The sequence below is a fragment of the Rhodamnia argentea genome, chromosome 11 (assembly GCF_020921035.1).
Source record: "Rhodamnia argentea isolate NSW1041297 chromosome 11, ASM2092103v1, whole genome shotgun sequence".
In the NCBI taxonomy this organism is placed as follows: domain Eukaryota; kingdom Viridiplantae; phylum Streptophyta; class Magnoliopsida; order Myrtales; family Myrtaceae; genus Rhodamnia; species Rhodamnia argentea.
This window is the reverse complement of record NC_063160.1, coordinates 18,592,210-18,608,327: the sequence shown is the minus strand read 5'-3', so window position 1 is coordinate 18,608,327 and position 16,118 is coordinate 18,592,210. Positions and strand designations below refer to the sequence as shown.

Genomic DNA, 16,118 nt, shown 5'->3' with positions numbered 1-16,118 from the left:
AAAGTAAATGCAACTGTTCACTTCACGTTGCGCGCTGATATTTTCTTCTCTCCGGAGGCTAGCTTCCTCTACGCGACCGCTCGTCGCTATCGTGGAGGCAGAGCAAGGCGATCCAGATTGTGCATCGGTGCCAAAGGGATCGCTAGAATGGCCTCCACTCGCCAACGGTAAGAGCTCATGAACCTGACCATCTTATTCCTGCCATCGCTCTCATCGACATTTAGCTTCGTCCAGGACTCGTTCCTGATCATCTACGGGGTGTCCGTCCTCCATCATTTTCTCCTTTCTTCCCTTCGTTCAGATGGGTTGCGAAGAAAACGGCTCGTTAAAGAAGATTGGGGATCGATTTCCGTTTTTGCTGTGTGATGATTGATGAACTCGTGACGAAATGGTCGGAGTTTTCGGATCTTTAAATGGTGTTCGGGCGGAGCAAGGCTGTTTCCTGGATCGGAGCTGGTGGTCTCCTGCTCCAAGCTCCCGAGATGGTCTGTTCTTTGATGCTCGCCTGTACTGTAACAAATGGGACTCTCCATCCAACTTGCCAAATTAAGTATTCCTGGAATTCTCTGGAAATGGACAGAAAAGGCCTCGGCTTTTCCTCCTGTTATCACTGACGTAGCTTCTCCGTTTCGACCACTGGACCCAATAACTTCTGATCGGGTCTCTCTTTTTTGGCTCCGTCGATCCGACCGAGGCCCAGTTTGATGGCGACTTGTGATGTTGATTTATCGCGTCCGCCTAGTATACCATTTGCAGTGGAGGAGTGATTCTCATTTCCTCTTCGTGATTTTCTTCGGTTCTTTTCCTTGTTCGCAACGCCCGTGCTGATCCGAGCGCTTTTTTCTAGTTTTGGATAGGCTTGAGGCACCAGCTCAGTCGATAAATTGAGCTCTAGTTCTTAAATCTTCTTTGTTGCAAAAGTCATCCTTTACTTGTGCCAACATTGTGCTTTCTGTGCGTGCTCTGCTACTTGTGTCTTCATGGTGTGATTCTGAAAAGCCGCATCATGTCCTTGGTCGTTTTCTGTTTTTATGTTTCATGAGGAAGCAAATGTCGGAACACATACTCAGGTTGAACATTTATCCAGGAACAATAATATCTGCTTGTTTCCATAATTTAATCCTGTTTTTTCTGGGGTCACTTTGCTTAGACAATGAATATTCTTCTTTTGGCTGTTACTTCAAGTTTGTTCTGCATTTTCGTCCTTTGTGATCTGCTTTCTCATGGTATTGAGTAGCTAACATGGTGTTTCAGCCGCCTCAAGTAGACCAAATTCCAACCTCATTTGGTGGGATAGGGCTTGACCATTGATGTTCTTGTTACATTCAGGTTGAACTGCTGGGAGGCTGTGTTTGTGGAGACGGAGTAGGGAGGAACTACATTAATTGGCAAACCTGATGAATGCCTGATAGAGCAGAGCCCTTTTGCCAGGTCCATTGGAATGTGAGTATGATAAATATAGGCCAGATCTTCCAACCTTTCCACAATACAGTTCACTGTGCCTGCTTCTTTACCTATAGGAAAGAGCGGTGGCTATGTCAGCTCCTGTCGGACATACAGATCACTGCAACTGTTTAAAAATCGCTTGAAGTTGTTTTCATGTGTTAAACAATAGTTTGAGTTCTAGACTAAAGTAAGAACTAGACCCGTTCATCCTTGAAATTTAGTGATGGACGATTATATTGCTGTCCTCTTCCATTCTTGACTAATATTCAAATTCTTAGTATTTCCAATCGGCAGCATGCCCTTGGGACTTTCATCACTTCAATGTGAATTCCATTCTTGGTTCCCGTCATGATCCAATATTGTGTCTCTTTGCCAGGCCTTTTGATATATAAAACTAATGGATGCGTTTTTATGCTTTCTGTAGTGTCCATCTTTTTGTTCACCGTAGGAGGGCTCACTGGAATAATTCTGGCAAATTCTAGGCTAGACATTGCTCCGCATGATCCTCATTAAGCGGTTTCATACTTACATTATGTAATTTCCATGAGAGATGTTTTCGATTTATTGCTGGATTTCACTATTGAGCGGGGTAAAATCTCTGGTTTGCCATAGCCTGAAATTTTAGGCCAAATCCTTTTTTGGATTACTTTCAGTAGTGACGATCCTCTAGATGTAGCATTTATGTACTCCTCTTTCTTAATTCTGGATTTGGGGATGCATCAACATGAGCAATGACTTATAAAATTGAGCTTTAAATCCTCTATATTTTCCTTTTGTGGATAAACATGTTTCTCACAATTATTATTAATCTCAAATTGTCTGACGATGTGCTGATGGGTGCCTTATGCACCCTCACATGGAATCTGCTGTTTGTACTTGGAGACAAGGTACATGCTTTGGTAATGCTTTAGAAATAGTTGAACTCTCTATGCACTTGCTATTTTTTTAACTATTGTTTCTTATAGCAGCTTAAATAGGATTTTCCAATGGTAAATTGATTTGCATTTTAATGTGTCATGGTGGTTTACATTTCTTCACTGAAAAGATGTCCTGAATTCATAATGGATTTTCACTGCAGTTTCCTTTTATTGGCTTGTGTTACTTACATTGTCCAAAATTGTGGACCACTAACTCCATGCGAATGTTTGCGCCTTCTTTAGTGACAGGAGGTTGCTTCTACTTATTTGAAAAGGGCAGCCCATTGCATGAATGTCCCACTATGCATGCTGTCCAGGGAATCGTCAGACCACTTTGGGTCTAATATGCGCAGCCTTACCTTGCAATTTTTTCAAGAGGCTGTTTCTGCGACTCGCACCCATGACCTCCAGGTCAGTGACAACTTTATTGTTTGCGCCAAGGCTCCGCATCATCTCTCATAAATCAGTTTTTTTTTTTTTTTGGTGAAGATCTCTCATATATCAGTTTGTTCCTCTGTATTTAAAAAAAAAAAAAAAAAAAGGTAGAACAGCAGCATAATCTACCAGTAACAGTCGCATTCGTAGATCCCGACAAGCTTGAGATGAGTAGGAAGTTGAATGAAAAGTTGCTTCCTTTATTTGGCAAATATAATCATACATTGCAGTGACATCCATTCAGAGCAATCTGAAACCATGGGACACTGTAGAATCACACCATGCCTCTAGGTACATCCACTAGAATAATTTTTAGAGTCAACCACTATATCTCACTCACGAAAGCTTGACTATAGTTACTGCTCTGCTAACTGATTGTCATGAATGTCCCTCTAGCACCCTTAGCAACAAACTGCTGCTATTGTAGTTGCAATCTGATTTCAAAAGTAAATAGTAAGAGATCGTTTTTAAGGAACACTAGGTTATCAAGATTAATGCTGCGCTTTTGGAATTCTAGGTTACCCCAATTTTGTCACTTTTGCTGGTTTTTCACTCTATTCAGGCTGCGGTTGGCTTAACTGGAGATTTATGGGCGAATGTAAGTCATGCACGTCACTTGTATTGTATGACATGTGGCAACTGTTTGCTCGAGTGACATCTCTTGCCCCGTAAACCTGACACCAAAGCATCCATTTTCTTTAGCCAAAATATAGTTCAAAATAATACATAGTCCGACTTATTCACACTGACTCATACTGGGCCACAACTCAGAGATCGAGATATGCAGACAGATGGCTTGATCTGGCTAAGTTGGTTATGAGTCCCAGAGGTTTTCTTTGGCTGTAACTTGCATAGGTTACAGATGAGATTAGGTGTTCATAAGATTTGTTTTTTATGCATAAAATTGTTGTAGTGTATTATGTCAGAAATTCCCTTAAATGGTATCATTTTATAAGACGTAAATGTTTCTATGCTGTCTAATAGTACCTTGTATTGTAATTCTGTGTTTTCATGGCCAGTGAGATCCACCTTCTTATACAGCTCCCTATTTTCCTGATGCATGAGAGCTCCCTGAAAGAAATTCAATAGTACTACTTGATGTGAAATCGGTCAAAAAGAGTTTTTGGGTAGGAGATTTCAAACTTCTGTAAAAACCTTTCTGTTAAGGTCTCTTATTTCGTCAATCAGAATTTGATCCTGCATGTGAAAACAATACAACCATGTAAGTATGTATGGATGTGGTGAAGAATTCAATGGACTTAGAGCCAATAAGGAGTTGAGCAGGGATGCACAAAAAGAAAATTGGTCACACCTTTTTCACACGAATACCCTTCAAGCTCATTTCCAATTGTTTTTCCAAATTCTGTAGTTCTTTCACACTGAGACCAGATAGTTCTTGTCCCATTAATTGCCTGCATGTATGGAATGTGGAAAAGAAGTCCATATTGTTGGTTCTTGGTGTGATGTATTCTCAGAGTCGGATTGATTGAAGTACCCTTGAACTTATCCAATAATTACTATAAGTTGTCTTTGAAATTTTGAGTTAAGCATCATCTACATAGCAATCTGCTACATTTCACTGCACATTTGCATTTTCTGATAATGGTGCATCCTCACTTCAGTAAGAGATGAATTCTCAGGAATTGGGCATAATCCGTTTATAGCTTGAAGGCACTCTTTCATTTCAATTGTCAACCTGTGACGAGTCTTCTTAGCACAGTAAAAAATTGTTTAGTCTATGCCAGCATCCTGTTATTCTTGCAAGACCACTAACATGAAACACTTCTGTTGCTGCTCTTAATTCTGTTTCTTAGGAATAAGAGACGTGCCACTTCAAAAGTTCTCCCAGGCATATCAGATGTTATACCTGTGACATTCATGCAAATGCTGCAGTTGTTGCCTCAGGCGCGCTGCCTCCATTTGCCAGAACTAGTGGAAAGAAAAAGGAGATCATTCTCCTCAGTGTGACACAAACTATAACTGGAGCATCTAGATTTACTCATGAAAAATTCGTCTCTGTAATATGAATAGAACACTTGAATCGCAGAACCCTTACTAATGCATTTAGGACAGATGACTTCGAATGTAACTATCACAAAGATGTAAGAGTAACTCATATAAGAAAAGGCAACACAAGAGTGGGACGTGATGATGAGTTGCTAGAAGATCAGCAAGATGGAGAAATATCACATCTGATACAAGAAAGCTAACAAGAATAACTTAAGAGTGTTACCTTGACTTCTGAAGCTGGATTGAGAAGTTGATATTGTTCCTCTTTTAGCTTTTTGTAACGTTCAACTACAGTAGACATGCTGTCAAGAACAAAAAAATAGTAAAGCAACATAAGACTCGCTGAAAATTATTGTAAGACTGCAAGATTATGGAGCTGAAGTACTTCTGGAGTCTTGTGGCCTACCAAAAGCTTCTGCCAAGATTTGGTTATTTATTGGAATTCCTAGCTTCTTGTCAAAATACATATTTCTCCATCTCTTCATATACTTAGTCTATGTTTTTTCCCACAGCTATTAGCCATGATTCTTCTGCAGCTTTACCTTTTCCTTTGGCTAGGTTCATGGAAGAGTTTGACAGCTGAATGCAACGTCAAAGAAAACATTGGATCAAGCCGCAGAACATTTTCGATTGCCTAAGTGTCCTAACGAATTCGAACCAAAAAAAAAAAATCTCCTAACAAAGAACAAACAGGGTCAAACTTGTGTTGTTGTATATCTATTCATAGAAATTTTTGCTCGACATGGTACAACAATCACTAATTACGGATGAACTCGGTTTAGTCCGGCCAGCAGAATGCAAATATGTCGGCTGCTCGGGTCATGTTACCCACTTGACATCCCATTTATGTCATGAACCTTACACTGGATATATCGACTATTTATGGATTGGTTGGTCTATGTTATGGAGTAATCATCTAAACTAATATTCGCGACTGAATTCCCATCTAACTGCTCAACATTATGTCTAATTTCGATCAAGCAAGTGAATGGTATCTCAGCCTCTTGCTTAAAAGAGGCATATTTAAGCACTGTGTTCAGCAATCCAACAGAACAGAGGTCCAGATATGATCAGCCGGATCATTTCCATACACATTAAAACGCAAGAATGGTGGCTGTAGTTGTTCTGTAAGGATGACGCTGACGCATGGTGTCCCATGGCCACAACCATGGGCAGCCCCTTGCGCAACGCAAAGTCAACCGGATTTCAATGAATGATGAATATGAAAATATGATCCGTTTATTCAAAGATCCGATCTCAGAATGCATCATCACATTAGCTTGGTAAAACTTGAGGAACTCCTGGTTAGAATCAATAAAAAGATCCATGATTTTTCGAAAGTCAACTTCCAGAATCGAGGAGCATAGTGATCGATAATGGTTGAGGAACGTCCTAATTGAACAACTGAAGCTGTAAAAGATATCCATGAGCACTTCAAGATCAACCCTATAACTATTTCATCCTCCACATGCTTCTGTAGTTCTAAGTTCAAGAAAACCCTTCGTTATAGGGCAACTTCAGCTTTTTGAAAGCAGCAAACACATGCTCCGAAGCTCTACTTAGTGTGAGTCTGTCCTTGAACTAATTACTAGAGCTATGATGCATATGAAACTTATTCTCTTGTGTGTACAAAGCATGATAAAGCAAGACTTATCTCCTAAAACAAGAGGCTATCGAGTCTGCATGCTTTTTCCGGATTTATTGACCATTCTATTCCATTTAGGAATCAAATACTTACGTTGTTTAATGCAAACTAGTGGGGGAAATTACCAAAAAAGTCTTAAACTTATTGTACTTGTGCCAATTCGATTCTAAAATTTTCAATTATGCCAATTCAGTCCTAAACCTTTTGACAAATTGCGAATTCAGTCATAAACCTTTCAATTATGCCAATTTTATCCTAAACATTTTGAAATTTTGCCCATTTAGTCCTAAATTTTTTGAAGTTTTGCCATTTTAGTCGTAAACTTTTTATTTGAGTAATTGACCGGAAAGACTAAATTGGTAATTCGTGAAAAGGTTTAGAACTAGTTTGGCAAATCATTAAAAGGTTTAGGATCAAATTGACATAATTGAAAGGTTTGGAACCGAATTGACACAATTAAAAGGTTTAGGGCTGCATCGACACAAGTGTAATAGGTTTAGGACTTTTTGGATAATTTTTCTCAAACTAGTGTTAGGTTATTAAGACATGCAAGGTATGTGCCCCTCATATGGATCTGTTATCCTTCCCGCACAATCATGAGTAGCACTGGGGTTCATTTCCTTACAATGAGCGGACAACATCACTTCATAAGACACAAATTTATAGAGCTGAAATACGATGCAACCAAACGCGACTACCTTGGAACCAGCATCTTTGAACATGTTTTGACCCATTCTTAATGTTTTAAAAAGTATCAGCATATTAAGTTACTTATTAGTAATTAAATGAAATGACATAAAGAACTGATATAGAGGCAATAACATGACACGAGTTGGTGGTATTGTATTTTGTTTAGTTAAAACTTGGAGAAATTGTCCAATCCCTCGCCACCCTAACACATGGATAGCAATCAAGTTCTAAACTGTTCAATTTTTTCCATCTAATCCTAAGCCTTTGCGCGAAATTTAAATATAGTCATTTCAACTAATCTTCGCTGGAAATCTCTAGCGTGGATGGCCGGCGATTATGACTACATTAGAATTTTACGCAAAGGTCAAGTACTAAATTGGCAAAATTTAACGGTTTAGAACCGAATCGACATCTGTACAACATGTTTAGGGCTGACTGAGTACTTTTCTCCATAAAACTTCAATGTGAAATCTTAAGATGTTTCTACCGGTTCTTATAGTCAGTAAGTGATGTTAAAAATCCAAAGTTAAAACTAGTTATTTCACTTCCATACATATAAAAAGCATAAACTAGTTCAATATGAATCATTTATCCTATGCAAAAGAGAACAAAAAGGTTGGGTCAATGTAATAGGCGTCAAATTAAGGCGTTAAAACGAAAGGTTTTGGTTGCAAATGCTGCCAAAGATAGATGAGACAGTTGTTCGTCTTACTTTGTTTACAGTTTTCTTTTTTGCTTCCTTAGGGTTCGACAGTGAGACATAGTACTACACGCCCAAACACCCTTCTCCAAAACCAGTAGGGCAGTACAACCTCGTCGGATGCTTGATGCTAGAAGTTATTCCATCATAATGTACCTAATGAAAGTTACGCATCTTTGGGAGGGTCGAACAACACTAATGAGAGTAGAAGTTGCGTCTTTTATTCAATGGTTTAGAATGGATAAATTCATTGGGAATATAAGACAGCTGAAAATGGAAAAACAATCAGATATGACCATATGTCGAGAGAAGAGCGGGAGGTCTTGGCATTTCAAATGAATAGGCCTATGTTCTTCCTAAAGTCATTTGGATGAAATCTCGAAATCAAGAAAACTTTATAAGAGTGGATCAATGAAATGGAAAAGCAATCAAATTTATGACCCTATGTGAATAGAAGAGCAAGAGGTTTTGGTATTTGAAAGAGAGAGGGATATTCCCGTCAAAAAGTTTGATGAATAAAAGCAAGAGAGTGGAGAAGATGGTAAAAATTGCATAATCAACCCTAAACTTATTGAATGGAAACCACTTGATTCTTATACGTTTGATTGAACCGATGTAGTATCAAACATTGGAGTGACAATACAATCAAGTCCTCTCGGCTAAGTCTCTCCCGAAAAGCAAATTACGTCACACCATCACCGCTACATGTAGGATGGTTGGCAATGGCTGGTCTGCCACAATTAGATAAATCAGGCGAAACTTAGCAGAAAGAACTTGATTTCACTTTCTCTCAAAAGATTTATCACTCCATTAGTTTACTTGAAATGTTCAAAACTTTATCGGTTTCCCTACAATAAGTTTAGGGCTGATTGTGCAATTTTTCCTAGAAAATGTTATAGGGATGGTAAGAATTCCGTTACCAATAAGGAGAGTGAACCATAATGTTACAAAATGAAGTTATGACATTAAGGAGTCATTGAGCATACGTTCAAGCAAGAAGCACGAATGAATTTAGTTTTCAATGGAGAAAGATCAATATAGTATAAAGGTGGACGATATTTTCGAGAAGCTAAGAGGATTGACATAAGGATTTGTCCACAGTGTTGCATAGACATGAATTGAGCATATGTGCCACCCTAGATGTCATCAGAGGGTTTGTTGAGAAGAGAGATGTATATGTTGTAGTGTGCATACAAACAACTATGATCGTGTATGACAGAAGTTGTGACTTCCAAAAGTGACTTGATTTCCTAGAAGCAGTAAGAAGATATCTAGGTTGTGCTCTAATATGCGAGATAGGTAATTCTTGCATCTATCAATCATGTCGAAATTAGGACTTTTTTTTCCTTATCAAGGTTATATTTTGATGTGTATGATGGATAATTCTTGCTTCTGTCAAGTTTGTTCTCAGAAATAGCATTTGTTTGCAGCTTGAGTTTTCTCCTTTCTCGACACTATGGAATCATTTATGCTTCATGTTTCAAATAGTCATCTTTGAAGCGTACCTTAAATTTTAAGTACCTTTGCCTTCTTAAACATTACAAATCAATCTAAATCTGATAAGAATTTAGCGCTGGTGATTACTTGTCAACATCCAAAATCATTCCAACATATAATCTATTATTCCAACATATAATCTAGAATCAGAGAAGGCTCTCATTAACAAAGTGTGTCAAGTACACCCTTACGAAACAAGTTAAAGTAAATGACGATAATAAGAAAATGTATGGCGACCGTTTATGAAAGGAAAACACTCGACATCAAATAGAAAAAAGCTTGCCATTGTTTTAGTATATGGTCTTACAAGGAACACAGATTTATAAGGTAATGTGATATATTGCTGTATTGGACCGATTTATATATGCTTCTGAACCAAATCTCTCTTTTTAATGGAGGGCAAGCCATCATTGATACTCTTAAGTAAGGAAGTCAGAACTAGAAATGAAACTCTTATACATACACAAATCAGTCTTGCTAGACGAGAGATCAAAACATCACGGTCTCCTCTTACCTCTATTTTGCAGTAAAACAACCAGTGAACTAAGGGATTCTTTCGTCGTGGGTGATGATACTAAAGAAAACTTTCTCTTAACCAAAACTGCTTACCATATGCACAATTGATGGAATCTAAGGCAAATCACGCAAAGGGAAACGACACAGATTACATTGGTTTTGCCCACGAATGACATGTCCTTTGAAAAGATACCGCAGGAAGACAAGTCTTTTTATGCCAATTGTGCTGAAGTGGTCCTTCCATTTTTCTTCTCGTAAAATAAAACGAAAACACATGAAAGCAGGCAATGATAACTGGCACCATGTTTGCCAGCCAAGCCATTCTAAAACAATTTCTCGAGCAAAGAAGCAAATACAACAAAAGACACGAAGATGTAAAATAAAAGTTATCAAGCATATGCAGGTGAAAGCAAGGAAACGCAAAAGATCAACTGAATTTGCACAATGCATTAATCTGAAAAGCCCAACTAGTAGCACCAATTCACCAGCTGAACTATTATACTAAGGGGAAAAGAAAGGCAGCTGAAGAAAAGCTAAGAGAACAAGGATCTGAGCTCCAAAACAAGAAAAAGAAGAGCTGTATAGCAAAATTAAGACTCTCTTAGTGACCAAGCTTAGAGATATAGAGAGATACAGAGAGAGGGAGAGGGAAGTGATGATATCTAACCAAGTGCTTGCATATTCATGGAGCTTGCCAGTGCTGGAGAAAATAATGAGCCCCACCTCGGCGTCGCACAGAATCGAGAGCTCTCTCGCTTTCTTGAGCAACCCGCTTCTCCGCTTCGAGAACGTCACTTGACGGCTCGTCGAGTTGTCGATCCTCCTTATTGCAATCTTCCCTCTCCCCATCTTGATTACCAGCACCCCCCCCCACCTCTCTAATCCCCCCGCGACAACAGCTTCTAGGGTTTCCCTACCACTCCAATTATCTGTCGGAATCCAACAATAGAGTCAAAAGGAGAAAAGGAAATAGCCTTTCCCGTCACCTACACAGCCTCAAGATCAAGAAAACCTACGGAGGAACCAAAAAAAAAACGCTACAAGCACGAAGTTAACAAGAAAAATTTATTCAAGATTGAAAGACGCAGTCGATTCTTGAAATATGAGCGTCCCGACAAAGGAGGAAGAGCAAGAACAAGCTAAAGGAGAGCTTACTCGTTTGGAGGTAAACGCTGGACAGTATCAGCGACGGCAAATTCAGCTTTTTTTTTCCTGGAAATAGTTTAACAGGGGGGATTTATAAGTAAATTAAAGCGTAGATAGAGAGATTAATCAATTCTGGGTCAAGAGAAACCGCTAATTTTCAAGAAACAAGGAGCGGCTATCTGCCTGGAAAACCGCCTAGCGGGTTTTCAGTGTGGAGATCAGTGGGGGTACGGGATCAGAGCCACTCCCGCGAGTGTCGGAGCACTCGAGTACTCGCTCTGCCGAGGCTGTAATAAATCTAGTCCACCGAGACAAGATCAGGGCGTTGTCCGAGCTTGGACAAAGAGATCTCTGTACCCAAGTATCGGCGGGTGGCGGCGAGTATCGAAAAGTTATACTCGAGCGAGTGGGGAACGAGAGACCTCCAGGGGTTGGGGACCCCCGGATTCCTGGGGACGTGGAAATAAGAAAATTTTTGGTGACGTGTCGATGGCGACCAAACATCCTTTTAGGCAGAACGAATAGATCTCTGACACGTCACACCCTAGAAATCAATGGCTCCTTCATATTCCTCCCTTTCTTTTTCGCTGGTGCCTTGCCCTACCTTCTCGTCTTGCGACAGATGCCGCCGCGATTTGGCGACCGCATGTCACCAAATCTCCACTTATAAAATCCTTTCGGGGCAAAATAACACCAAAAGAATCATAATTTTTGTTCGATGCTTATTTTAATTGACAAATTTTTTCTTCAAATCACCTAAGTCTCACTTAAGATAAAAAAAAAAATGCTCACTTAAGTATCAACTTCGATTTGGAAAGTCAAAAACCCGAGGTGACGATGTTTTATCAATTTTCCCGATCAGCGTGGCTAAGCTGGCACGCGCAATTAGCAGTAATATCCCTAAACGACGTTGCTCAATATGTTTGCCCCAAATTTAAGCCCTAACTCAAACAAATTATACAATTTTTAGTAATAGCCCTAAACGACTTGGCTAAGCTGGCACGCCTAGTTACCAATCTAAAGCCCAGCGATTTTCAGTTATGGACTGTACTATGTAAAGTCAAAGCCAAAACGGGGTCGCTCAATATGTTTGTTCTGGTTGTGTTGACATTGTGAATGAGCATGAAAGTGGCCGGAGATGGAAATTCGTCAATGACCAGAGATACTGGAGAAGGAATGCTAGCCTCGACTAATTGTGGAGATTTGTTGTCGTTTTTATGCTCAGCTGGACTTTTTATCAATAAAAAAAGCCATGTGATATTTAACATTAACTAAAAATACCACGTAATAGTTTAACTTTTAATTTCCCTGCAGGCATTTAACTGATTATTTTTACTCTAAAGCGGCCGTAAAGTGATCCAATGAAAAATTGTGGCATTATGGTAAGCGTCGTACGAAAGATTATGATACTTATGATGTCCATTTCCCATGTATTTATGAACTTTGAAATGAGATTCTATCCATTATTTCTACTCATATGAATGACTTTTCGAATCGTTGAGTACACTCTCTACCGAGAGAATTATGTTGTGTAGTGTTTGGCGGCTTTAAACCCGTCGACATACTAATCGCCAAGCTCGTCGCAATGAAGCTTTTGTCACGACTTTGAATTGTCGCAAGAATAATTTTCTTTTTGTGCAGCTCGGCCTTTTGGATAACATTTACTGTACAGCGTAGTGCAATAGATAAGAACATGACCCTAGTAATATCCATTCGAACATAATTTGCGTTTTGGATAATTAAAAGCCTCTCCTACGTTGGCTTGTTCATGCGTCGAAAAAAAAAAAAAATGATATATCCGATGTGCAAAATACTTAATCCTCAACTTTGAAACTCGTTTCTTAGCCCATATATGATGAACTGAGTTGTTATATAAGTTAGTTATATTTAATAAATTGATTTAAATATAATATAAGTGTTAAGTTGGTCATAAAGGGAACATAAATAGTTTACAACTTATTTGGACCCAACCCACGTTTATGACTCTCTTTTCATTCTCTCTTGGCCTCACTCGATCTCGGGCTCACTCACTCCGCGCTCTCACCTCGGTTTGGTATGAATTTTATTACATTTGAATAAAAATAGGAGTGATTTAGGAATATGTGTCATGTTGGGTATGTATTGGGTATATATATCAGGTGGAAAAAGAGTCGCTAAATTTGCATTATAATAAAAATGGATCTATTTGGATCGGACCATTTACTATCCGACCCACCCACTTGACGGGTCTAGCTTTTATTGAGTGAAGTTTTCCCTCAAAGAGGCAATTTAATACGCTCTTCATGACAATGAGTTCGGCATTGAGCAACTCAAAGAGGCATCCCTCTTGATATTGAAGAATAATAACCCAACCAAAGTCGATGAATTTCACAATAGAAAGTGACTCTTGCCTTGGGGGCCTTTGTCCAACTATTGCAAAGTGTTGACTAAATCAAGAAGATAGGCTAAGATAGCTACATGCTTTGGATTTTCGCAAGTATAGTGTGGGGGGGGACAAAGGAGAAAGTATTAGGCAACTAAAAAACCCTAGTTTAGCACTAATTGTTGCTTTCCTATTGCTGGCTAGTTTGGTCGGAGGTTGCAACTGTCAACCATCAAGTTCACCCAAAGTGAAATTAAGAAAACGTGCCGCCAATCTTTATTACCACTTTGGTAGCGTGAACCTCGTCACTTGCCACAACTAGAATGAGGACAGAATGGACTCTTCCCACTCGCTATTGATTCGTACATATTGTTACGGGGAAAATCACTAAAAATGTCGTAAACATTTTATAATTATGTCAATTCAGTTTTTAAACTTTTTTTTATCATTTGAATCCTAAATTTTTTGCATTTGTGTCAATTCAGTCTATTTGACCAACTTTGACCAGACGGCACTGACTTGGACATGGCCGAGGCCGAGGTCACGCCGATGTGGCAATTTTTAAGAATATTTTAATATTTTTCAAAAAAATTATTATTTTTCATTTTTTATTTTATTTTTTTCTTCTCCTTCTTCCTCCAACCGATCGCCAAATCCGGGCGTGGCTGACCTCGCTTGCCCTTAGCAACTAGTTAGAGGAAGAAGGAGAAAAAATAATTAAAGAAAAGAAAAGAAGAATGTTAAAATACTGTTAGAAATTATCCACGTCAGTACCGGCTAACCAAAGTTGGTCGGATGAACTGAATTGGTACAAATACAAATGATTTAGGATTCAATTAGTTAAGAAAAAAGTTTAGGACTGAATTGGCACGATTGCAATATGTTTAGAATTTTTTTGGTAATTTTGCCCATTAATAAGCATAAGCAAATCATACATAGTAATCTCAACTCCATAGGTTATTGGGAAAGCCATATGTTCGGTCATATCATTCACTTTTTCGTGATTTACATAGAATTTTCTGCAATTTGGTTAGGTAAGAAAGACTTTATCCGCTACAAATCAAGAATGTTAAATGCAAACAAAGTTGTGACATCAAATATCTTATGAAAGTTGTTAAGTATGGTATAGTTTGAATACGAAATATACAAAACATGGATGTAGTATACATTATTATGGTTTGTTATAATCACACTGCCCTTGCCGAATTTCGTAGAAGTATATAATGTTGATAGAACAAGGACCATGCGGGAGATAACAGATTGAGATCGTCATAAAATTCTTGTTAAAACACGATTATGTGTTAATCGTGAATCTTATTTAGAATGTTTATCCCGAGGTTTTGAGGATGAACTTCCAATCTTGCCTAGATCTTGTAAGTACATAACTGCATTGTGGTTAGCCTATTTCATCCATCCTTTTGTACGAAAAGGAAAACTACTAACCTACTCTCATGAGCAAGTGAGGAATGGAAATGTTTTCATGACACTAACCCTAGGACACCTGAACTTTTCACAGCTCATAAGAGAGCTCTCCATTTCCAGGCATCCACAAAATTTATCCAATCGACAAAATCAAAAACCGAAACCGGTACATACAAATGAATTCACGGCGCAAGCCAATTCACATCATCAGCTCCCACAATTTCTCTTACAATGGTTACCTAGAAAGCAAATTCAAACTCTAAATCTTAGGATGGACTAAAAGCAGGATGCACGTGAAGTGCAAAAGGTACCAGGAAATCTGCTGTTTCTACATAATGCCTTACGCACTTTGTCTCGCCTCGATAAGGGGACATTTCTACAGTAAACCACGACAATGTGAGTGATGTCAGCTTTCTCAAATTAAACTATATTCATCACTCTACTTTATTTAGTGCAATTGCACCATCTGGCAGTCCACAAATCTCTATTCTATTTGGAAATTGGCGTCGAAAATAAGTTGTGATTGGTGGAAACCCATGTGAACAAGATTCTGCAGATAAGAAGAGAGATACGATACTTATTCTATGACAATAGTGCACAATTTAATATGCAAAACCTAGGATTTTGGGAACAGGCAAAAAAAAAATAAACAAAAACAAAAACTCCTCAGATTTGTGAATATTTATTAGCTTGCAAGGACCTTGGACCCAAGAACTAATAGGCCAAGTGTCAATCATCAAGAAATCATGCACCTTCATGGACCAAACAAAAGTGAAAAAGCGACTTGCTTTGATTGTATAATTTAACGGGGGATAATCATCCCAACAGTAGCTAGAAATATATTCATCAATTCTTTCCAAGTCGTGCCATCAATATCAAACCTTGGCAGTTTAGAACATCAAGAAGCAATGGAACCTGTACCTTTGAATATATTACTTCTGGGGTATGTGATTCTCGCAGTACTTTTATTTGATGTATTGACTACGTAAAATATATATTGAAAAAGTGCCGAAAAAGTCCTAAATGTATTGCATTGATACTAGTTTAGTCTTAAATCTTTTACATTTGTGTCAACTTAGTCCATCCGATCAATTTTGACTAAAAATTTCTGATGTGAATAACGGTCTTCTTACGTGGTACAATTTGGGGTTGACGTGAATTTTTTAAAATAATTTTTTAATATTTTTTGTACTTTTCTTTTCTTTAATTTACTTTATTGAGGGCCAACGTGGGCCGGTGAGGGTCGTCGGCCCTCAATAAAAAAAGATAGAGTAAAGAAAAGAAAAAGAAGACAAAACAAAAGAGAAATACTAAAAAATTATACAAAAATAT

At 38.4% G+C, this 16,118-nt stretch overlaps 1 protein-coding gene and 1 long non-coding RNA gene across 6 annotated transcripts; one reads left to right on the top strand and one right to left on the bottom strand.

The window, feature by feature from the left end:
* The first annotated feature begins 21 nt into the window (after nt 1–21).
* On the top strand, nt 22–3,804 carry LOC115747294. 2 transcript variants are annotated; one of them, XR_007196959.1, is made up of 5 exons: nt 24–167; nt 235–485; nt 701–763; nt 1,255–2,792; nt 2,853–3,804. It is a non-coding gene; the product is annotated as an uncharacterized LOC115747294 (long non-coding RNA). The 2 variants fall into 2 exon arrangements; XR_007196958.1 differs by having other exon boundaries at nt 22–485; nt 1,255–2,774; nt 3,361–3,804.
* LOC115747292 (MADS-box transcription factor ANR1-like) lies at nt 2,978–11,101 on the bottom strand. Of its 4 annotated transcripts, XM_030683388.2 has the most exons (9): nt 11,012–11,100; nt 10,524–10,785; nt 5,032–5,110; nt 4,666–4,727; nt 4,111–4,210; nt 3,954–3,995; nt 3,786–3,869; nt 3,322–3,472; nt 2,978–3,232 (listed from the first exon to the last, which is right to left on the bottom strand). In XM_030683388.2, the coding sequence occupies exons 2-8, from the start codon at nt 10,703–10,705 to the stop codon at nt 3,353–3,355; spliced, it is 669 nt and encodes a 222-aa protein (XP_030539248.1). In that variant the 5' UTR covers nt 10,706–10,785; nt 11,012–11,100; the 3' UTR covers nt 2,978–3,232; nt 3,322–3,352. The 4 variants fall into 4 exon arrangements, with proteins under 4 accessions (XP_030539248.1, XP_048128718.1, XP_030539250.1 ...); XM_030683390.2 differs by lacking the exon at nt 2,978–3,232 and having other exon boundaries at nt 3,432–3,553; nt 3,680–3,869; nt 11,012–11,101; XM_048272761.1 differs by lacking the exons at nt 10,524–10,785; nt 11,012–11,100 and having other exon boundaries at nt 5,032–5,358.
* Nucleotides 11,102–16,118: the final 5,017 nt, after the last annotated feature.